This window comes from Tyto alba, unplaced genomic scaffold (genome assembly GCF_018691265.1).
Source record: "Tyto alba isolate M040663 unplaced genomic scaffold, T.alba_DEE_v4.0 Super-Scaffold_18, whole genome shotgun sequence".
Taxonomy (NCBI): domain Eukaryota; kingdom Metazoa; phylum Chordata; class Aves; order Strigiformes; family Tytonidae; genus Tyto; species Tyto alba.
The window spans coordinates 3819273-3843927 of record NW_024881280.1 but is presented as its reverse complement, the minus strand read 5'-3'; the positions used below and the strand labels follow the sequence as shown (position 1 = coordinate 3843927).

Sequence of the window (24655 nt, the reverse complement as noted above, 5' to 3'; positions counted from 1 at the left end):
AGGATGGAAAAATAAACAAAGGAAACTCCATTCGAGCCGGGCTTCAAGCGGCAGCCGCATTCCTCATGCTAAATAATAATAACAGATTTTCCACCAAGGTGTGTGGGTAATATACAGACTGGCATGGAGTGTGTGTGTGTTGGGGGGGGGGGGAGAGAGAGAGGGAGAGCAGGAATCAAAACAAATTATACACACCCAGTGCATGTCAATATTTTGGTCCCTCTCATTCTGCCCTGTAGTAGTTAAGCACACGCAGATTGCCTATATTTAGAAAAGGGTATATTTTTAAATACTGCGAGATGGAGATTGTTTCCATTAATAATGGTGGAGCACATTGGAGGAGGCAGACCTGGCGAGGAGCTGTCAAATGTTGCTTTAGTGACATATAGAGGCCTGAGAGATAAAGGACAGGGCAGGAGCAGAACAAATATTTTGAAATCAAGCCGTGATTACCCTGAAGTTTGCAGTTGTGTTGCTATTTTTACACAGGGGGCTGTTTGCACTGGGAGATTATTCACAGTTCCCTGGTGTGGGGACTCAGGCAGTGGGAGAAGAATTATATTATCAGGGGTTTATTTTATTTTGTGTTTTTTCCTTTTTTTTTAATTGAGGACAGAACATACACTGCAGCAGAAAGGTTCAGCTCAGAATGGTTGAAAGCAGGGATGGACACACAAAAAAGTAGCATTTATTACCCAGTTCTGGGATGCTAACTCAGCCTGGCTTAGGAAGGGCAGTGTCTGCATTTTAACAAAAACCTTTCCCCCCCCCCCCCCCCCCCCCCACTCTATCCTGCCCTTCCCAAAATAACCTCTCCCAATCTCAGTATTCCTACAGGGATTTTAATAGTGAATTTTTATTTATGTTATGGGAGAAGGTAAACAACCAAATAAGATCTGCACCATAACATGCTAGGAGCTCTATGCCTGGTATTAAGAGGCTGCCCAAGCAGCTTAATATGTAAAAAGAAGAGAAAGAGAAGAAAAAGAAAATAATAAAGGCAAAAGAGAAAAACCCTTTACGCTTACATTATAGCTGGGTAAATGAAAGTTGGGTGACTGACCCAAGGCTGCAGAGGGAGCCTGTGGCATTGCCAGGGTGCAAAGCCAGCTTTTCCATTTTAGCGCAGCACCCTTCGTGTGATCAAGAAAATGCTTCAATTTTTTTTCTCCTAGGTGTTTCTGCTTAGCTGTTTCACAGGCAGGATGGTTCACAGAAGCAGAAATCCCAGTAATTTTCCTATTCCTCTCTTGTGGAGGGACACATCCCAGTGGGAGCCGCCCTCCCCAGCGATGGCCCAGCATGGTTGGGAAGGAGACACCCCGAGCAGACTTCAAGGCCCCCCCCCCCCCCCCCCCAATTTTAGTCCCTCCTGAGCTTGTTCTGGCCACGTGCCTCCACGCAGGGCTCAGGGTGGCAGAGTCACGCTAGCCCAAAGGTCTCGCCCCTGGGGAATGGGGGCTGAAGAGGGAGCTGGTCTTCACCAGAGATGGCAGCTACTTAATTATCGGATCGGCACACATGAGTACACTCCTACCTCCTGGCAAAACCCCTGCAGGCACTGAGTTTTCCCCACACTCGTGTGCAGAGTGGGTTGACGGGCAGGAAAGCGCTGGGAGCAGATGTTCCTTGGGTTTTCTGTTGCTTCTGCCAAGGTCTGACCTGGGTAAATCCTGCTACCTAACCCCGCCGGATAGAGCAGGAGTAGCTGGGGAAGCCATGGGGTGAGGTTAATCCATGACTTGTAAACACTTCTGAACTCTGAGTAAATGGAAGTTAGATAATGGAACGTGCTGAAAAGTTTGGGAACATGAGGGAGCTCCCAACCAGAGGCTTTCTTAGCCTGCCCTGCACACGTACACACCACACCGTTGGGAAAGGGCAAAGACCTTCCCCTTCCTCAACTGGTCTTCGCCAACATCAAGGTGAACCTCAAACTGTCGGATCACTTGTGAGGATCTTGGTGGCTTTTTGGTTTTCTTATTTTTTATCTTGGCATGCTCAGCCCACATATTTGAGCTTTTCCCTCACAACTTCCTTACAAACAGATATGGTGAGAGGCAACAGAACCGAGCTGCCTCCTTTCCCCGGAGGGAAAGGAGTGGATAGAGGTGGGCATTTCAGGCTAAGCCTACTACATTTGCTGAAAAAACTTCCCTTTAAATATACGTGTGGAGTTCAAATCTATCTTCAGCTAAACCTTTGAATGAAAAATAAGTTGACAGCCTCATTCCGCTCGTCTGATGCACAGGCAGCACACCCCACACGCACGAGCTAGGGATTTGGGGGAGAAAGCAACGGAGGGATTCCCATTAAGGAAACCCCACTCACTGTCTGCTCGGGAAAGACGCGGGGGAGGGCTCCTCTCCTTCCCAGCGCTACGAACATGAGATCAATTGCCTCATGGTTGCATAATTCCCTCACTTGTTTGGGAATTCACGCCTTACTCCCATTTAGAACCACTACGAAGAGACCCCCGTCTTTCGGGGATTAGGGGCTGAGAGGCGTGGCTCGGGCGGCAGAACTGGGCTTGCGATCCCACCGTTCACCTGGCAGCTCGAGCAAACCCTTCCCAGGTTTTCTTCCCCAAGGGAAACGGCTGCTTCACCCGGGGCCGGAGGTGGGGGTGAGTTAGTGCGTGTGCTGTGTGAGCCCCCCCCGGGGACTGGAGCCACAACACGGCGACTCGATGGGGTTGACCTCAAATCTGAGCACAACATGGCTGCGATGTCAGCGTGCTGGTGAAGAAAGGCATGGAGTAGAACACCACTTATTTCTGGAAGACTAATCTTGCCCTTGCAACCTCCCTCTAGTCTGCTCCTTGGCAGCAGAGGGTGGGATGAGATAGACCCTGGTCTCAATTATGGCAGGGTACCAGCTTTTGGATTTGTGGTATATCTGTATCTGTACAATTAGAGGTTTTGAAGTACACTAATTTACTACAAGCTCTCTTCCCAAACCAAAAAAGGCTCTTGCCTCTTCTTCACGTTTTGGTTGAGGTGGCTCATCAGGCTAACGGTGGTGGAAACTCCTCTAAGGGGGTTGTCACAGAGCAGCAGAGCTGGAGGCTGCCTGTACTGCTGATCTAACGTACCCCGCTAGCTGGAGCAGAGACAACTGCAACCACCGTCATTCCTGACAGATGTCAGTTCAACCTTTCTAAAGGCTTCACCAATCCCCGTTACACCATGACCTCCGTTTCACAGGGGACCTCTCCGCTCTGCAGAGAGCAAGTGCCACGGTTCAGCATTGGCCACACTCGTGTCCCCAAAAGGAGAAGCTGGATGGGCCTGGCCAAGGTCTGTGGTCACACCACGCGAAAGGGACTTCATGGCATGTTAGTCCTGGCAGACAGCAACCAGCTTCCCCATTAGCCCAGAAACGTTAAGGCAAGTGTAGGTTGAACCTGCACTGCGGAGCTCTTAGAGTTGTGGGCAATACAGCCATGAGAGGAAGAGACCTGGGTACTATTACTTCTGCTGAAAACCCTTGGGATCATGAAAATCAAACGGGGGTGTAAAGGCAATGAGGAGAAATATAGCTATGGAAGACACCTCCAAGGAAGACTTGCAATAGGAGGCTGAGGCATAGGATGACTCTTACCCAAGCACCAGGACTAAGATTTCTATTGGCCTCGATGACAATAAGCCTCGAGCTGACAACGCAGGCTGCTCTTATGCTCTGATATATCTACAGGGACAGTGGCGCCATGCCAGCTGGGTGCTTTATTCATACTTTGCTACTCTTATAAAGATAGGCTCAGGTGACTCATATGTCACTGGCCACACACCATACATTTAAACTCATTGTCATAGATTTGATTTCTGGGCGTTAGGTTATTGTTTTCTCTCTCTCTTTCTCTCTCTCTTTCTTTCTCTCTCTCTCTCTCTTTCTTTCTTTCTTTCTTTCTTTCTTTCTCTCTTTCTTTCTCTCTTTCTCTCTCTCTTTCTCTCTCTCTTTCTTTCTTTCTTTCTTTCTTTCTTTCTTTCTTTCTTTCTTTCTTTCTTTCTTTCTTTCTTTCTTTCTTTCTTTCTTTCTTTCTTTCTTTCTTTCTTTCTTTCTTTCTTTCTTTCTTTCTTTCTTTCTTTCTTTCTTTCTTTCTTTCTTTCTTTCTTTCTTTCTTTCTCTCTCTCTCTTTCTTTCTTTTTCTTTCTTTTCTTTCTTTCTCTCTCTCTCTCTCTCTCTTCCTCTCTCTCTCTCTCTTTCTTTCTTTCTTTATCTTTCTATCTTTCTTTCTTTTTGATATTAATTAATTTCCCTCTGCTCTCCTCAATTTAATTATGTCTGCGTAATCTAGAGATCTGTAAGGCTCTAGCATGAGGTCTCCAGCTATCAAGTTTCCATGTTCACAGTTAACAAATGGAGACAAGAAGATCAGTGCTGGAAGAAAGGGATTTCAACTTAAGATGCTTACATGGATCTGTGATGCTGTGGTCTCATCACTAACAGGAGGGCCCATGGATGAGGAAGGAAGGTTTTAGGTTTCAAGCCCAAGTTTCAGGACACTTAAACCAATATGAAAACCAGTCTTTGCTGGATTTTTGAGAGGTAGATAAACGTTAAGCAATTAGGAGCACTGAGGGGATTTTAAGCCTTCCACTGTAGTGTTCAACAAACATTGAAGCACGCTGATTGTCTGCTTGATCTTAGCTGAGAAGTTCTCATTTCTGGTCAAATGCCACCAAACAATGACTTTTGAGCAACACAAGCCTGAAATTAGTGTTTTGTTTTTTTTTTTTTCACATTCTGATTGTCACCTGCTGTTTTCTCCTTCTTTTCCCCCCCATCTCATGCCACAGCACCCTCAGTGGCTTCTCTCTCAAACTTTGCACTTGCTCCTAGACAGATCCTCGCTGCGGGGCAAGGGCCTTAGACACAGTCGAGAGGAAGACGAGAGGCCCGGAGGAGTCCAGGATGACACCTACGGCGCTTCCCCCAGTACTGCTACACTGCACTGACGTGTGGAGAGCACAAACACCTTAAACACAAGGCAAACTGATGAGCACCCTCAGCTAGAATCTTGCTAGCATGTTTTTGGATTCGATATCAGACCACCATACCTTTCATGCCATGTAGCACCCGAATGTCTCATGCCCCATTCCTGCAATGCTAACCAGAATGGCACTATCCCAGAATTAAGAAAAGTAGAGGTGTTGTTTTGGGAAAAGATTTCAATTAAGTGATTGGATACAGCTCGTGAACATTTCCCATTTCTAGAACAGATGTACAGACAAGAGGAATTCCCCACCATAAATCCCTTCTTCACAAGAAGCCATTCCCCCCCACTCCTTTCTTTTTATTTATTTGAGGGAGAATTTTCAATGTCTTTTTTGTAATTTGCTTTAAGTGCAGTAGAGTGAAAACTGGTAAATATTTTACACTTGGCTTTCTCAAGGAAAACATCATACCTGTTATGACCTACCTGTCTCCAAAGATTTCTCCTCTGTCACAGGAGTTTCACTGCCGTCTCAGATGCTAGGGAGCCTCTTGCTCAGGTCCTGTGCTGTACCACGGTAACTGGTTATCAGGGAAAGAGAGAGCTGATGTCTACACATCTCCCATGCAGCCACCAGCCAGGCACCCTAAGATGCTAGTTGTTGTGTCCATTCAGACCTGAAAGTAAAAAAAAAAAAAGATGACTCAAAATTTGCTGATTATGGTGAGAAGGAAAAGCTCATTTAGGCAATGCTTTGCCTTAATTGTCATGGCAATGGAAAAATTCTTTCTACTCTGTTCCCAGTTTTTCTTGCTGCAGCCACAGCTGAGATCTGCCACAGGCTGTATCCCTGCGCAGGTGGTCCCATAGTGAGACTTCAAATTGCCCCCAGATGCAGGGGGGAAAAAAAAAAAAAAAAAGGAATAGGAGTACGTGGTACATCAGGAAAAACATCAGACCTTCTCACTGTGCTTAAACATGGGACAGATGCAGTGACACTGTACCTGAAGCGAGTAATTTCTGTGTAATTCCCTCCTCAGTGACGATGCTCCATTATAGAAATGATGGATAATGCAGATAGCCAAAAGCGTGGATCTCCTAGTCCAGCTTTCTAAATGGCAGTCTCCTAGACAGGCGGGTGAAGGTCTGGAGGCTTGCAGGCTACATGTCCCTCCACCCTGACATGGCACCAAAGATGGCAGGAAGATGGAGGATGCTGGTGCACGTTTGATACTGCAGTGGTCTGGCACTGCAGGTTTGGGGAAAGGAGGAAACCTGACTTGAAGGTTAAAGTCAAAACTGAGAATCCCACCTCCTAATTTCTGTTCCAGGTACTGCCTGTACAGTGGCTTTATACAAGTCCCCGCTGTGGCTCACTATCCCTCTTCGTACAAGGGGGTTAATAACACCAGCTAGAAGGGGGTCCCTGGGACTGAGTGAAGCAGTGGCTGCAAAGGGCTTTAGGAACCTCAGTGAAGGGGTGAGGGTAGCAAAATATTAACTGGTTGGTAGTAGACATGCAATAGCCTCCCTTCTGCCTATTTACTACAGGAAAGCAAAGGGGAAAATGACTCCAAGAGCTTCTCCTTTCCATTTTGCTTTAGACTTCTGCTGCCTATTTCTTGTGTCTGCTTCACCAGGGAAATTTCTTTGGATCTGTCATCTAGGCAGAAAAATCCTGGACCAGGGTTGTGGGGCTTTTTTGGGTGGAGGCAACTGCAGATAGGTACTAAGCCTGTACCTTTTAATCTCCCTATCTGGCTAGATTAAATACATTTATAGCACACAAAATGTGCTGCAAAGTAGAAACTAGAAGGCTGGCTTTGTTGGGCAGGAGAGAGTTAATCCCTATGGGGTGCTCATGTACGTCAGAGCAGGTTCCTGTCTGTGCAGTGCTCAGCTAGGATTGAGAGCTTTTGTTCCTTGTTGTTTTTCATGATTTCTTTGCATTTAATAGTGTTTGGATTTTTTTTTTCTTTATAAAATACATTTTAAGGAACGTTTCAAGCTGGCAAATGGGAGGCAGACTGAGAACCCCATAGATCACAGTACCCTACGTATCCTAAGATATTAAAGAACATCACAGGCACAAGCAGGACAAGTCCCCACCATGGCCATGGCTAGTGGTGCTTCAGCCTTTAGTGCCTGTGCTACACCCTGCAGGGATCCCAGTTCACCTCCCAGCACCTGCCAGGGCTCTGGGCTGGGACTAACAAATGGTGGTGGGACTTGAGGTGGAGGGATGTATCTGTATCTCTCTCTCTCTCTCTCTCTCTCTCTCTCTCCCTCCCTCCCTCCCTCTTTCTTTCCTTCCTTCTTTCCTTCCTTCTTTCCTTCCTTCCTTCTTTCCTTCCTTCTTTCCTTCCTTCCTTCCTTCTTTCCTTCCTTCCTTCTTTCCTTCCTTCTTTCTTTCCTTCTTTCTTTCCTTCCTTCCTTCTTTCTTTCCCTCTTCCTTCCTTCCTTCTTTCTTTCCCTCTTCCTTCCTTCCTTCTTTCTTTCCCCCGTCCTTCCTTCCTTCCTTCCTTCCTTCCTTCCTTCCTTCCTTCCTTCCTTCCTTCCTTCCTTCCTTCCTTCCTTCCTTCCTTCCTTCCTTCCTTCCTTCCTTCCTTCCTTCCTTCCTTCCTTCCTTCCTTCCTTCCTTCCTTCCTTCCTTCCTTCCTTCCTTCCTTCCTTCCTTCCTTCCTTCCTTCCTTCCTTCCTTCCTTCCTTCCTTCCTTCCTTCCTTCCTTCCTTCCTTCCTTCCTTCCTTCCTCCCTTCCTCCCTTCCTCCCTTCCTCCCTTCCTCCCATTCCTCTTTCTCTCTTACCTTCCTCTCTTTCTGTCTTTCTTTCTCCCTTTCTTTCCTTCCTCTCTTTCTTTCTCTCATTCTTTCTCCCTTTCTTCCTCTCCTTTCTTTTTTTCCAGTTCCATCTGCCCCAAACCACCACCACCTCCAGCTCTGCCCCTCCAGGCAGGCAGCTGTTACCCGGCTCGGCGGGACTGGTGCCCAACAATTGAGGGACCCCCATATTTGACACCCACCCACCCCACCCCACCCCCGCCCTGAGCCAAGCCCAGCCCTGACCGTGAGACCCTTCGGTTTGATTTTTGACTGAACCGAAATCACTTTGGAAAAAAAGTGGCGTCATTGTCCCCCGAGTAAGACTCCAGCCCGACAGGTTGGGAGCTGACAGAGCCTGAGGTGGCTTCTGGTGTGAATTGCAGCCGTTCGAGGACAGATGCGGTGCCGGGGGATGCCTCTGCCTCCCCCAAGGGCGGGAGAGGTGGGCAGGGGGCTCCCCACGAACGGGCTGTCCCCGGGGCAGGGGCTGGCGGGTGGGGGAAGCGCGCAGGGCTGAGGGAAGGGAGCTGAGGAGGGTCGATTTGAAAGACCGGTGAAATTCCCGAAATCCACACAGATTAGCCCAGCAGCGGCTAAATCTGCGGCCAGATGAACCACACACACACACACACACACACACACCCGATCCCGGGGAAGGCGAGGGAGCCGCACAGGGCGGGTTTATGTGTGTGGGGTCTCCCCCGCCCCGCTGGGGTGTGAGAGGACGCGGGGGGAGCCCGGGGCGGGCCCGGCCCCGCTTCCCGCGCCTTCCCGCCGCCGCCAAGCCGGGCTCCGGCTGCCACCTGCAGGCCGCGCCGGGGGAAGCCGCCTCCCCTCCCGCCGCCCCTGCCCCGGGCTCCCCCCTCACGCCGAGCTGCGGCTTCGGGCTCTGCCCTCCGGGGCGCCGGGCCCTGCGCAGCCCTGAGGGCTGGCCGCGGGCATCCGCGACACAGCACCCCCTCCCCTTCCACGGCGTGAAAGGCTTCTACCCACACCCCACACCCCCCCCCACCCAGTGTGAGTTCACCCCGAAAGCTGGGAGGCACTGGGGAGCAACTTAAGACAGCGGAGAGGCCCGTAAATCATCAGTGCAGGGACCTGGTTGGGGCTGTGGGGTTACCCCCCGTGTTGGGGCGGTAGCGAGGGGCCGGGGAAACAGAAGGGCGGTGGGGACAGGGAGAGCGGGAACATGGCGCTTGCCGAGCTGCGAGGCCCTCGCCTTGCGCCGGCTTCCCCAGGGACGATACCGGGGCAGCCGGTGGGACGGGACGGGTGGATTGGGGTGGAACAATTCTTACCTGCTCCTAGTAGGACGGACCCTCAATCCAAGTCCAAATGCGTCCAGACAGGAGGCAATGATAATTTTGTCCTTGGCCACTTCTCATCTTTGCTTCAGCTGCTCGTTCATTAACTTAGAGGCATGGGGAGTAAGGCAGCGACAGTGCTTGGGGTGGCTCAGTGTCAGTGAGGGCTCTGTTCCTGGCATGGAGAAAGGCAGCAACACGGCAAGGGTGCGGGAGGTTGGGGGGGGGGGATCACCCCAAAACCCACTCCTCACACTACTGCCCGCTCCTCAGCCCCTCCGGCTACGAGGTGGGTGACAAGAGCATGGCTGGAGGGGGCGGCGAAAGGGAGCAGGCAGCAAGGCTGGCTCTCAGCCCCCAGGTGCTCTTCCCTCTTCTTCCTCCCACTCCTCCCACCTTCTTCCAGCTGCTGGTGCTGCTCTTTCCTCCCACACAGCAGCTCTAAGAGGCTGGAGGAGACGGTAAGTAACAGGGGAAGCACGCCGAGGCTGACAGCTGCCACTGCCTGGTTTCTTTCCAGAGCCCCATCTTCCTTCAACCTTCCCTGTCTCCTCCGTTTGCTGAGAGGTGGCGGCAGCGCCCTCAGAGGTGGCCTGGCGGGGAGGAAGCGGGGTGCAGAGAAAAGGGGGGTGCCTGGGGGGCTGAAGCTGGTCACCGCGGCCCTGAGAAGCGGCGACTTTGCTGCGAGTAAAAAAAAAAAAAAAAAAAAAAAATTCTAACACACGTTGCTAGTCCTCCCAAAACCAAGCCACGCCAGCCGGGAGACCAGTGTGCAAGCAAGGGGGTGAAATGGGAGTCAAGGGTTGCTGGTGGCACTTCAAAGTGGCAGCCACGGGGATGAAGTCATTTCCATCTTATCCGCTGTGCCCTTGTTGTTCATTCTACTAAATACCAACTTTTTAAAGTACTATCATGAATTCATCCCCACTTCTCATTCCCCTCTCAAACTTCCTAGTGCCACGCTGACAATATTAGAAAGCCTTGTTCTTCTTTTTCACCAACCTGAAGGGTGGTATGTTGAACAGACAAATCACAGTAACCTGATATGCTAGGACGTGCTATCCGGACTGAAAGAACTACAACTGCCACTCAGTCACTCAAAAAAAAAAAAAAAAAAAGGTGGAAAAAAAAAAAAGCTCTTAGGACTAAGCCAATAGATAAAAAGATGGAAAGAAAATAAAAGCCCTGTCCCTGGATTCACGTAGCTAATGGGCAGGCTCTAGCCTAGCACTGAAGAAGGTTGAAACTCCAGTCAGCACAGAAGGGGTTTGTCCTGGCTTCTCTTCTGAAGAGTTTTTAAAGAAACTCCCACCCAGGTTTTTTTTGTTTTCTTCCCCCCCTCGCCTCCATTTATTTATTTATTTATTTATTTCTTCTTGCAGGTCCTCCAGTTGAAGAAAGCAAGACTTGCCTACACTAATATATGCCCAATTGCTCCTCTGGTCAAAATGTCTGTGAAACATTTTAGGGGAAAGTGGTTCCTAAGAAACACTCTGGCTTTCTGAAAGCGCAAAATATCCTGTTTATGAGAGAGGACACAGGGCTCTTTGTCAGGTTACCGGCGTCGGTGCTGCGCTGCTCTGCTCCGCTCCCGAGGAAATGCCATCAACCTTCCGCCTCTGCTGGAGAGGACTTCGGGCAGGTTGTAGCCACCCCGTCACGGTGATGCTCCTGCCAAGGGTGGCTGTTGTACCCGGGTGCGAGGGGGGGTATCGCTACAGAAACTTAAAGGAAGGCCCATGTAAACCTACAGTGATGAGGATGAGAACCCTTGCAGAGCTCCTGCAACCTCATGTGCTGACCAAGCTGCTCCAAATAATTAAAATTGCCCTGTGATGACAGGCAGGGAGTAATTAATTAGGGTTTGGAAGATCCTTCAATTCACACCTCTCAGTTCACTGAAGAAGACCATAAGGCACGACTGTAATCAACAGATAACATGCAGATTACAAAGGTTTTTGTCCCAGTTTTCATTATGGCAGTCTAACAGTTAATAGAACGGGCTCAGTGAATGAATCGGTGATTTACTTGATACCCCATGGCCACAATTAGCCACAGCGTTGTTTCTCATAGTGGTACACCAGTGCCTTCATGTGCTGGTACGCAAAGATACCGGTGTGGTAGGGCAGACAATGCCAACCAGGACAAAGTCATTCAAAAAGCATTTGTTTGTGACCCCCCCCCCCCCGGTGTCAGATGCGGGATCATCAACCCCCCAGCAAACGGGTGCCCCGTTTCTCTAACCCGAGCAGCCGGGGCACGCGTCAGGCACTTTCTGTTATGTGAACGTGCGCTCGCACCCGTGCCATTGTGCCACCCACTTGTGTAGAAAACTCTTCCTCAGGTGACCCCCCCACACACCCCCCCCCCCCATGCCGCACGGCAAGGCACGGACCCCACTGCACCCGCAGGGCCCTGAGGAAGAGGGTGGGAGCGAATGGGCCCCAAGATGCATCTGGTGAGTGGGCTGCCGGGTGGCCACCCCGGTGTTAACACCTCAGCTACCCGAATCACGCCCCGACCTTTCTCTTCCAGCAGCATTTGCAATCCGGGTGGAGAAGCAGGGAAAAAAAAAAAAAAAAAGCAGATTGCGGATGCTGTACTAGCTCATTATAAAAAAAATTTTGCTTTATCAGTAAGTGTTCTACCTTCTCAAACAAGTCAGTAGGCTGAAAGGGAAACCAAGACTAGTCAGGCCTCGGTTTGGTCGAAAAGGCACGGCTTAGGTGAGCATGTAAGGGAAAAAGGCGGGGAGAACAACTGTTTGTGGTTTCTTCTAATACAAGAAGCATCACACGAAGCTAGCAGGTTCAAAACAAACCGAGCTTTCGTCACCAGAAACTAAACTGAACTCCGGAACTCCCGGCCATAGGTGATGATGGATGATGATACAACGTCTACAGTTTAGAAAATGGGACTGAGGAAGCCACGGGCGAACCCCCCGCCGTGTTCCAGGGCTGCGTTGGGAGGGAAAGGTGCCATCGTCCCGCGCGTCCGGGGGATGTTGCCATGCTTGTGCTCATCCCCGGCCACCTCTTCGTCCTTTTTGCCAGGTCTGGTCCTGCGGTCAGAAGCAGTCTCTGATGTTACAAAAGCAGGACCCGCAGCTCCCTCGGCCTTACCTGGAGCCTCCCCTCCCTCCCTCCCCCGAGTCTCCCCACTAAAGCCTGCTTGCTTTTCCCCGTTCCTACCTTGGCTCCTGGCATGGCGCTGCGATAAAACTGGCTTCATCTGGGCTTCCTCTGCCCGTTTATTTTGTTTGGATTGCATCTGCCCACCAGTTAGGGTCCCTTAATTTTTAAATATTACTTCTTTGCTCCTCAGCACATGGCTTACAAGACGGAGTACAGCAAAAGGCACTTGTAAGACATGCTGGTAACTCATGCTATTTTACTGTAATCTCCAACACCTGCCACTCTGGGAGATAATTTATTTTTTAAAAGAGCAACAGTAGAATTAGACAATTATCAAGAGAAGACAAGGCTGGATTTAGACCAAAAAGCAGAACGGTCAAAAATTCATCTTGAAAGTTTTCCATTAAATTGTACTAGCACGGTGAGCGCTTGATTTGGCAGAGTACCGTCTTCCAGGAGAAACGTGGGTTGCTTGGATTTTAAAAGCAGCAGTGGGGTTACCGTGGAAGGGCTGCCACCAGGAGGTTTGACTGAAGAGCCGTCTGCCCCCCGGCCGCGGAATGAGCTCCAGAGACAAAGGCTGCAACTGCTGCAAAGTCTCCCGCGGGCCGATGGCTGGGGCTGTGCGCCCCGCGGAGCTCTTCTGTGAAACGCCTGGCGTGCCGTGGGCGCAGACAAACGTAAATAGCAAAACTCTGCTAAGACAGGTAATGACCTGACGCAGGAGGACTGAGTGTGGAAGGAGCAGCCTGAGACTAGATTAGAGAAAAAAACCGCAACAAATGAAAACACCCGCCCTAAAACAATGCCCTGAGATTATAAATACCACAAAGCTAACTCACGGTCACCTCTATCTGAAACTGTTCCTCCCGTGACACTGTTATTGCGCCTCCCCTGGAACTACTGAAATCAGGTACTATTATTTTTGCTCTGGATCCCAGAAGCAGATCATCAGGTTTAAAAAGTTTTAAAAAAAATTCAACTACTTGCAAAAGTTTGGGGCAGTCAGCCTTATCAAAACGCTGTTCCCAGTCAGTCCTGAGCTTTTGAATACTTAAAGAATGAGAAAAGCTTAAAGTACAGGAATGCCCTTCTCACTTAATTCAGACTTTCACTTTCTTAACGTTTCTGTACATATTGTACAGAATGTGGGTTGCATCACTCTTGTACAGATTCCCTAAAAATAATAACAATAAAAATAAACTGCCCTTAAGCTCACTGCCTGTCCTCTGCAGGTAGTCATTTGCAGGACAACCTTCTGCTGGCTCTCACGGGTGACCAGCCGTCAGACTTCAGCAAGATGACCACAAATGGATAGCAAAACTTCATAAGCTTCAGTTTTCATAGACCCGTTTGCTTTGTTTGAATCAATGCTGGCATGCTTGAGTACATCTGGCAAATTGAGAGGCGGGGAAAAAAAAAAAAAATCAACAAAAGCAATGCTACAAGTGACAAACCTTACTGTTAGGGGACAATTCTTTCAAGAGAGTCTCATTGACCCAGACATGGCCAGCTGGTCTCTGTGAGAAATCAAGACAACCTGCAGCACTGCAGGAGGACACCTCTAAGTGATGCTTGAGACGGGAGGACCACCCTGAACCTGCTGCACAACAGCCAGCAGCTCCAGAGAAGAGAGGGAACTTGCATTTTTCTGAACACCACGGGAAGGTCTTCTAAAGTGTTTTCACTCTTTCAGTGCCAGAACAGAGACTATTAAACTCTTCCTACTCCCGCTCCATAAGTCTCCACACGGTTGTTTTTCATTTGTGTTGCTACTATTTGTATTCTCTGGCACTACAACTGTTTCTTATACAAAGACATAAACAGCAATGATTCCAGCTCCAAAAATCCCTGTATGTTCTAAAAAGACATCGGACAACGTGTGGGAGGAAGAGCGGTACCACGAGGAGGGGGAAACACCTTGCCTGAAGTCATACAGGAGGACAGTGCCAGGGAGAGGAACGTTACTGTTCCCGAAGCAGGTCTAAACCCAGGAGGTCCTAAGTGGCTCGCCAGGCACGTTGACAGCAGCTACTGAAAATCCCAGGAAGCAAAAGCACCGCTGGAGTGCTGCCACAGAGCTCGTAGAGCACCTTTGGCTGTATCATACAATTGTTAGGGAGCGGTTATGGGGGGTTATTTGTTTGTTTTCTATCTTTTTCCTGTAAGGAGGGAGGAGGGAAGGTTAGAGAGTGGGGCAAGAAGGTTGTAAGCGCCATCAGAAAACTTTTCAGATTAATATTTTCAGTCTGTTACGAAAAATGGCCATGACAGGCAATGCAAGGTGTCCAGAGGTGATGGAAATGAAGATCCCAGCCTCCACTGCACTGTAAAATCTGTTGTTTGAATGTGATGCTATGGTCACATTGGGCACCAACATGGTATTCTGGGGTTTTCTTTTCTGTGTGGCAGCCCTGACCAGCACAACTATGCCACCAATGGTGAATCGAAACCCCTCACTCCATAGGTAGGAGTATCTTTCTTTAGTTTTTGCCTTCAAAAACCTCTGGATGCCAGCAGCATGATGCAATCTGCAAACAAATGGAGGACGACTTTTCCCTACTTGTACTTAATTTCTGAGTATGCTCTGAAAATAACTGAGAAGGAAAAAAGACTTTTTTGGAGAAGAGAGGGTTCTGCCATTTACCTATGGTTACGTTATCCCCAAATTAGACTACTTTGGCGCTATGTTTAGCACAGCCAGTCAATATGAAACGAGTTACTAAGTCTCATTATTAGAAATCATATCGAAGTTCAGCTGGTCAAAGGTACCTCAACAGTCAATGGAAAGGAACAGGCAGTTCGAACAGGCAATTTGTCACATTCTACAACAGGGAGGGTGGATCACCCTCTCAAGATAATAATCTTTTCCATTTACTGAAGATAGAGCCTAGAGAAGTACCTTAGCTTTCTTTAAATTGGCTGAAATGGAAGGAGATGAATGTCATCCCTAAACAGTGAGCTCATTCTGCAGAGTTGCACCTTTGCTCCATAAAATTCACTGGCTTCCCTTGCAACGTGCTGCCCAGCTTGTCTTCTCTTCCTGAGATCAGCATAATTGGTTTTTCTGTGACCAACATTTGAACACGGCCAAACCACTCAAACCCACCATTCTTTGCATTTATACAGGAGGGCTGAAGACACGGAGATGCCAAAGGAGCATCTTCCATTCGCCTTCTCCGGGGTGGGAGCCAGCGTTCCCCAGCGGATTCATCAACGGGTGAAATTTTTCAGACAGACACGCAATTGCTGGTGTCAGGTCCAGTTTATCCTCTTGAGTAGATCTTTTTGTTTTCCTGCCTCAGCTTTATGTACTGCTTATGCAGTACACTTAGGGTAATTACTGACAATTTCTGAAAATACAGTTAAGAGGGAAGCACGGGATATTTTAAAATCAGTTGCGCGGCAGATACAGCATACAGTAGCTGAGTAGCAAATGAACAGCTGTACATGCAGATTTTATGACAGTAGGGCAGTAGACATTCCCTTAAAGTACTTAACCAAGATTCAGAAAATAATTACATGAAGTCAGACTGCTGCAGTTCTCAAGAACCATTTATAAGGTGCCAGTTTGCTGGAAATGCAAAGAGAGCAAGAAGAACAAAAGCCTGCGATCTCCTTGGTGGCAATACCAGTTTATAGTATGGTCATGCACACAAAACTTAGCGTTCCTGGCTTTTGTACCATGTCGGTATACCGTGCACCTTGCTGCATTTCTTAATAAAAAAAAAACATTGCAGTAAGCAAGATGTAAACTGGCATGGGTATTAATGGCTGACTTTAAGTGCCCGTCAGTGCTGTCTACGAGCAGAACCTGTGGTGATCCAGAAAAGGTTAATTTTAATTCCATCTTGTCAAAGCCAAGGATGACCATCTGTGCTCCACATATTGCTGCTTTGGGTTCTTATGGACCAGCCTTACACTTCACTCAAACCCCGGCATCTCTTACCATCAGTGAGCCAGAAGCGGCAGGAAAGAGCTCAGTGTGTAGCAGCCACTTGATTTGACCCTGAGACATTAAGAAACCAAGCAGTAAGGTGGACCCTCTCTCCCAAGAGAAGCTTTTGCATATTACATTTTAAAACTGGCACATGAAACGGAAGATGCACCGAATACGTTTAAGTGACTCTCAAATATTCATTCACCACGACAAAAGTAAAGCAGATCAGTTAATGAAACGGAATAAAAGCAGCCTCTCTGCGCATTGCTTCGGTTGAGGGACAAGCCTTTGCTCTAACTTTCTTCTAGCTCAGATGGAACTTCGTTCCATTTACTCGTACCTCCACTACCTGTTTTCCCTCCCGCACCTCCATGTGAGAGATCTCTGTGACTCACTGTCCTAACGGTGGTGTATCGGACCTTCCGGCGAGCGACCTTCCTCTTGGGAGTTTATACAGACACAGCTACGCCCACCTGCGGCCAACACCACCCAGCCTTCTTGGGTACCCCTGGGGAGGGAAGGCTTTGACACGCCCTTGGCTCCGTTGACAAAAATTTAACCCATTCACCTGTTTTTAATGAAAATCCACCCAAGAGTAGCACTTGCTCATACCCTGTCAGCCTTTCTAGGTGAACAAAAATCACTTGCAGTAAAGCAGAGGGAAAATTTGCATTAGAACCGCTCATCTTCAATTATATATAAAAATATTCAGGGTTCCTTTTACGAAGTAAAAAAGTTACGGTATTAAAAAAAATCACGTTGACGTCATAGTTTCCACCACTGCCGTATTTGCTCTTAATTTGCATCACCAAAAGAGGAAAAAGATTGAAAAAAAAAAAGAGAGTAAGTTGATAACCACTGTTAGTTCTTTAAAAAGAATCACTAAGCAGTACGTTTAGCAGTAAAAAGCCGGAGGGTGGGTTACATGACAGACAGCTGATTTAGTTAACTTTCCCTTACTCCCACAGAAAAGGAGCCAGGCGCAGAGGTACAGGACATTTTCCACAGATATGCAGAAAATCACTGTCTAATCTGGAGCATTAAAGGTTTTCCTGCCTCCCAGCTCCCTCCGCTCCTGAGGAAAGGCTGTAGCTCCCCAAGCCCGGACTCCTGCAAACAGCGCGCGACACAAAGATCAGAGGAGGAGCTGTGCTTTGCTCATAACCAATTGATTTTATTTCAAATATGTGCCCCTGTTGATTCGACAGTGATGTCTGGAGGATCACGTCCTCCACCAACCAAAGAGAGAACCCATTTGGAAATGTTCCACCTGACTTATTTGCTGATGATACCTTGACACCGCCTCCCTCCTCCTCCTTGGCAGCTGTAAGTACGGCTCAGAGTGAGCATAAACTTGCACCTTATTCTGAAATGGGTAAAAATACAGTGAGCAAAGAATCAGTAAATCAACCATTCAGGGAGGCAGAGGGCTATGAATATACAGACAAATATAAAACATCTTTACTGGGATTTTCAGTGATTTTTTTTTTTTTTTTTTCTGCAAGTAAGATTACAAATCCACTTTGACTGCAGTGTCCTGCTGTTCCCTCCTCCTCATTTTCTTCTCATCCCCCAACAGAAATAAACAATTCAAAAAATGCTCCATGTTCCTAATGTTTTTTATAAATATTTAAACTTGTGTCCCTCTCCTTCCAAAACAGCAGGTAATGCGGTATGGAGTGAACAAGACCGGATAAAGCATGAGTTTCACATGGATGAATTGATGATTATCTCTTCTCGCTATTTGGTACGGGCGTGTGCTTTGCATTTCCATTGACTTAGATTGTAAGACATGAAGCGAGTTATTTAGATGCTGATGCCAATCTGAGCATTAAGGAAAAACTAACAGTGCCTGGGTCCTGGTACAGGTGGTCATAGACTCATGGAAGTTTCTTGGTTTAATATTTACAAGGATGTTTTAAAATTATGGTCTGTGAAATATATTTTCCAAAGATGCTCCTATATTTGAGAGGATTAAAAAAAAAAAAAAAAAAAAAAAAAAAAAAAAGAACCCTTGATCCAAATCCCATCTCTTTTTAAAAGTCTCGTTAAAAATTTTGATTCCTCAATTTATCTTAGCACACTCAAAAGCAGAATAGAGAATAATGACATTTTAAAAAAAGAGAAAGATGCTGATCTCTAAGGAGACCGTCGCTCTTTTTTCATAAGTAAATGACACTGAATGGTGCGGATTCGATTCTTTGCTGGGGCAAACTCCGGCTGAAGTTTTAGTGTTGACTCATACCATTTCATCGCCTTTTCAAACTCCTCCTGTAAAGAAAGAAAGAAGACTGCAAAGAGTCAGATTCTAAAAAACAGTAAACATGTTTTTCTATGCCTCTCCTGTCCTAAGTAGCTGAGTAGTGTGGTATGCACAAAAGTAACTGAACCAATCCTTGTGGTTTAGGATTTTTTTTCCCCCCTCTCCCCCAAATAACTGATATTTTCTTGGGCTAATGACCCAATTTTGCACACTCCATGGAAGGGAGTCAAATCACTGCTGAGCATTATGACCAATGGTCTCGCCTCTTCCTTCTAATAGTAGATCTTTGCATGCTTGCTGTAAAAGTAACTTTGAAAAACAGATTTTAGTCAGAATTTACATAGATCAAAGCTTTAAAATCTTGGACAATGCAAAAACATCAACTTTGCTGAAAAACCAACAATTATTTTTAAAAGATTACTCAGAGTAAAACCAACCAAACACACACACAAAACTTTAAAGAGCATAGAGTAGCTAGACAATTTCACTTGATAAGCTGGACTCCAGAATGGTAGTAAGAAGCATTCATGCTGAAGTAACATCTATTTCAATACTGCTGAAATCTAATTTCCTATGGCACTTTGTTTTTTTATTAACTAGGAAAGCACGTCAACATCCATTAGTATATTAGAAGAAAAATGACAGGGGAAAAGACCCAAAACATTCTGGTTTTTCAGTCACTTTCAACACAGTTTTTGTTCTCTTAAATTCCTTTTCTCAGTAACTTTATTTGTCCAGTAGAGATAATATTAATTTCTAGCCACATTCTAAGCGCTAACTAGATAAATGTGAGTTGTAAAGTCTTGATTTTTTTTTTAAAAAAGTGTATTTTAATACAGGAATTACGTAGAAAATCCCGTATTAGTTTGTGGGAGCACCAACAAACAGCAATGAAAACAAGAATCAGCTTTTTCCATTTTTAGATGTAATAATTTATATTGGCTGTGATTTGATATTATTTTGATCGTCCTTTAGATTCCCACATCAGTAATTTCTACAGCATCCATACAAAGTTTTCAGTCCTTAACATGGCCAACTGTTTCCCCTTTGTAAGTCAACTTACTGAGAAGTTTTGCAAATAAAGGAACCTCGGCTTCTGTAGTGCCGTACCGTTAATTAGCATGACATCTTCTACAACCTGTTGGTCAGAGTCAGCTCTCAAACACAGCAGTTAAATATGACGTAAATAAACTAACTCGCCTTTCTGTTAGTATAATTTGATCCAGAAGATAAATTTTGTCCTGTTGCTACGGTCATTTCATATAATCTGGGGCCTCATTGAGATATCTCTCAGACCCAGGGAGAATGAAGTTACCCTTCGGCACTGTGCTAACTTTAAAAAGACATTGGCAACTCCAGCATCAGACTTCTACTTCATTTCTTTCAAACAACTCTCAGAAGTAATACCTTAATAGAACAAAGCCATGCCTTTCTTCAGTTTGTTTCCATTGTGTGTTTGACAGCACCGTGCATTTCAACTCTTCTCAACCCCGAGAGCCCTAACACACAATTACCTGCTCCACTTGCCCTGTGATCGCCGTGATCCCCTCACCCACAGGAGCAAAACATTAAGGACAAATCTACGGTAAGTGCTGAACACTGGCGGGGATACATAAAAACACGTGTACTTGAAAATACTTTTGACACAGACATATATATCAGCCGTGCCTCAGTTTAATGGTGTCTCTTTTACCCTTCAAATACACTCGCCCTGTTAAAGATAAGGATGAAACACACAAGAACCAATCCAGCATTGGTAAGATAAAAGGAATAAATAAACATTTTGTGTTCAGAGGAGGCACTGAAAGCTAAATTGCAGATTAGAATATATAGACAGTATGAAGAAATTTTAGTTCAATTTGTTAATTATTTTGGGTGTTGATAATCCAGATATTGAAATTAAACTTCCCTCGTGTTTGTTCATTACGACTGTGAACTGGGTTTTACTTACTACGCTAAGCTCAGCTCTTCAGGATAGAGATCAAATTTATCATTAGTTTTCCAGTATTGTAAAAATATCCTGTGTTTAGACGGGCAGCCAACCAAAATTATTAATTGTTTGCTACTGTCTTTACAAAGCTTTGCAGACAGTATTCTGAAGCCAGCTTATAAAAATGTTGGCCTTCAAGTACTACATGATTAGTAAGAGTAAAATGAGTAATAAGTTTTGGCATTCAAAAAATATTTTTTCTTGTTGATCCTACCCCAATTTCTTGAATGTTGCTCCTCTAAAATTATCTGTGAGACTAAGGTAAGTGTATGTACACACACACACACACTGTACCACAGACAAGCCATACCTGGCTGGCAGCACACTCACCATCGCTACGTAGACGTTTGCCAGTGTGAAATGATTAACCACAAAGTGTGGTGCTATTTCCACTGCCATGGTAGCCACAATGATGGCATCATTCCAGAGTTTTGCGTTGTGGAAGATGTTTGCCAGGCTTATTAGTGGGACATCCTGGAAAACAGCAAGCAATAAACAATGAGGAGGTCCTTTCCACTGAAATGGTCTCAGGATCAGCAAGGCAAGCAGAAGACTCCACCACCCAGCCACTCTCACTGGGTTACTGCCCACCTCACTGCCTGGTGACTTTGGAAGGGGTGAGTCGGACCTACTGAAAAAGAGCATTTGGACCTGAGTTATAAACAAACACTACTGTTCCACAAACAAACAACCAAAACGTTAACTCACTTATGTGTCCTAGTATGTACCTTTATTTTTCAGATGCTCGTACACTAGCTTTCTCCCCAAAGATGAGATGCATTCTCAGAGACAAGAAAAGCTGTTTATTTGACCACCTGCCTTCATCTGTTGCAGAAAAGGGGAAGGAATATGAATAAAAGGGACAGCAGGGATGTGAAAAAAAGGGTCTAACCATTAGTGTAACTGATGTGCTGTTTTTTATCCTGCCTCTGCCACAGAATTCCTGTATGATGCTGGAAAAGAGCTATAAATAAAATTTTCTCAGCTAGTCACTGATGGTATGTTTTTTATTTCCTGGATTTCCAGACTGTGACCTTGTCTGACTGACAAAACTGTTGAGGCCTGACAGCTGTAACAGACTCTCTGGGAGCTGGGCTTCACACCTTCAAAGGACAAAATACTGCTTAGCAGCAAGTCTTAGGTGCCCTCAACAGGACAATACAAGTTTTTGGATGTGTTTGATTCCTGCCTCCTTGACCAGCAAAGGCAAGGAGCACCTTTGGTGGTTCAGTCACTCGTGTTTGCAAAGCAGATACTATGGAAGTCAGAAACACAAAAGAAGCCCACTGGAAAATTCATTACTGTTTATTTTCATAAGAAAAGACAAGAGAAAGTAGTGAGAGAGCATAAACCAAAATATTAAATAGTTGTTCATGCAGTGCTAACTTTCACTGAGTTCAAGTTGCAGCTGTATCTTTACAAACAAGACCCACAGTTTTCTCTGGAGGCAGCTTCAGTATGGAGGATATAAACAAGGCACAAATTCAGAGTCAGCCAGTCCCAAGAAACATTGTGTCATGTTTCTAGAGAACAGCATTACTATACTATAATCTTGCCAAATTGTAGTTTCCAATCCATACTCTGACCCTTACAAGTCATACAGTTAAGGGCGCCATTTCTGAGGAGCCATTCCCAGTTACATAGAAAGACAGGAAAATAACCAAGAGCTTGTTGCGTTAGATCTTGGTTCCAACCTTGCTTTAAAAGGACGAGTGCAAACAGACAGAATTACAGGGGACAGATATAGAGGAAGTGCGTTTCTGAGTTGAGACTTTTATACTGTTAATGGCTAAATCCTCCTAATAATATCCTAAGAGTGTAAACTTCTTTGTCTCTCAATTTTCAGAGAAGGATTTAAAACCAAGATTCAGAAAGACGTATACATTTTGCAGTGCTGCACAATTCGTTGCTCATGTCCCCAAGTGAAATCTGCACTGGTGAGTGAGGAGCCTATATTGCATTTATCAGTTTGCAAGGGGGGATCTCGATGTATAAGAACAGACGTTACAGTGCTCATCATACCATGTGGGCAAGGTGAAGGGTACAAAGCACATGAGTCAACTAACCAGAAGATTATGTCCAAAGTACTGCCCTTCTTGGAGTGAAGCACAGAACTGCTGTGAAGCCAGGCGCTAGTGTCCAGCTAAGATTCACAGCCCAAACACTTAACACTTAAGCACTTCAGTTCTTCATTTAGGCATCATCTCCTCCTCTCTTTTAAAGCACAACCAGAAGATACACTCCCCACATCTTAGGTTAGAAGACTTGTCCAGACAGAGGCTGGTGAAGATTCCAAGTCCTACATGACGGGGGGAAGTTCGAGCCCGCACTGCCCAGAGAGGTGTCAAACCCACTGCACCGCAGGGAATTCCACTGAACCTCTTTCGCAGTTGTCCTTTTTTATTATTTTTTAAAAAGATACAGTCTACACTAAACAGATAGTGAAAGTCTTGAGGTTTCACCACACCTAGCTAATGTCTAATACACAATATACACTTGATAGACACAGCGTTGGCCTTAACAATACTCTGTGAAAGCTTTACTGTGACAAGCAAAACATTATTTCATCTGAGTAGCGGGCACACGTGTACACACCTTCATGTGATGGGGTGCATAGTGCAATGCTTGCCGTAAGCAGTCAATTGCCTTCTTTCCTTGGCCTTTCACCCTCCAGTAAAGAGCTGCCATGCTAGAGAGGACCCACGAAGTCTGATTCTGGCAAAAGAAGAACACAAAATCAGTCTTGTAAACACACCTGTAGTGAACAGTCTTCGTCCTGTCTTTTGCTCTTCCAATTGATTTGATATACTGAGTTAGAGGGTGTTACACTTAAAAATAGCATTGAACTATTTCAAAGCAGCACAAAGTTTCTTATCTAACAACATATATGCGGTAGCCAGGTAAATGAGATTGCCAAATGAAACACAAATTCCAAATGCAACATCATTTTCTTAAAAAGGAATACAAGCTAAATAGCTTTAAAGAGCAGCAACAGTTTCAGCAGCTACAACAGCTTCTAACCAGCTGTCTGATGCTGAACATCTACATCTGTACACACATTACCCAACATAAAGCAAAAAATATTCAGCTAAGTGAGCTGACTGGATTCGTAGGCTCCCTTTAGTCACTGGAAAGAGAAAGGATGCTCTGGGATGCAGCTCAGAGCAGAAGCCTGACAAGCCTTGCTGATTAAGTTTGGTGCCTCTAGCTGGCTGACTCCCATGTCACGTGCTAGAAGGGAAAATACTATGTGCTTGAGTTCTGTGGACTCAGATACAGTAAATGAATGTTTATGTTCACATATGCAATTAGATAAGTAGCCATCTTGATTTGTTTGATTAGCTCTTGTGAATACTGAATGAGACTGGTAGACAGAAGAACTGCATTTTATTTCCAGCACAGCTACTCTTACTGAGAATTCTGTTTCTGGTCTCGGCACTAAAGTTTCAGCTTATTTGGATAAAGCTCCCTGTCTGCAGGGGGAATTGTAGCATGTAAGAAAAAAAGTTAGCACACATCTAAAGTGAAAAGAAACTAAGTCTTGTAACACACCCACAAGAGTAACATCTTTACTTTCTGGGAATGACAAAGATACATTGGCTTCAATTTCAAAGCACAGTAAGTTCCTCAGATGGCTTCTGGTAGAATAGACTAGGGGCACCAAACTGTTTTGGCTGAGCCCTCTTGTCTGTAGTAGCTTGGGATATCCTCCCCCACTAGCTGTGAGCATTTAACAACAATCCCTGCATCCTTATCTACCTCGTAGATCCTGGGAAAATTACACCCCTAATCATCTCCAGGATGTCAGCTGAGGTCCCTAGAAGCCTTAATCTAGCTAGGACACTTGGCTTTCTCCGGGGAGAACAAGTGCAGCCTTGCACCCAGTGCCATACCCTGCCTGAACGCATCTGACACTTCAGCCCAGCACTGCACGAGGTAGAAGGAAGCAGGCCGAGAGGAGAGGCAGCCCCTGCCCATCGGCTGCCTGACCGCTGCACGTCAGGAGCGCAACTGGAGAGCTGAGCCACGGCTTAACTCAAAATTCCCATAAACTCCAAGTCAACGTAGCACAAAAAGAAAGTGGAGGGCTGAGAATCATTGAAATAGTTCAATATCTATATCAACACACAGCAGTGCTGCTCACTGCAGGGCTGGAAACATTGGGAAATTTGACAACATAAAGTTTTAGTAGAGAGATATGCAGGACACTTGGCAGTGTAGCACAGGATACAGCCCAACAAAATAGCCATGAGGGCGTTAGAGATGC

At 46.0% G+C, this 24655-nt stretch overlaps 1 protein-coding gene across 1 annotated transcript in view; it reads right to left on the bottom strand.

Annotated features, from left to right (window-relative positions):
* Positions 1-17288: 17288 nt before the first annotated feature.
* The window catches only part of TTC17 (tetratricopeptide repeat domain 17), a 62971-nt gene continuing 55604 nt past the window's right edge, over positions 17289-24655 (bottom strand). The window contains 3 exon segments of the mRNA XM_042791293.1: positions 17289-18406; positions 20719-20862; positions 22984-23103. Coding sequence (XP_042647227.1) covers positions 18275-18406; positions 20719-20862; positions 22984-23103 — 396 coding nt within the window. The 3' untranslated portion in view covers positions 17289-18274.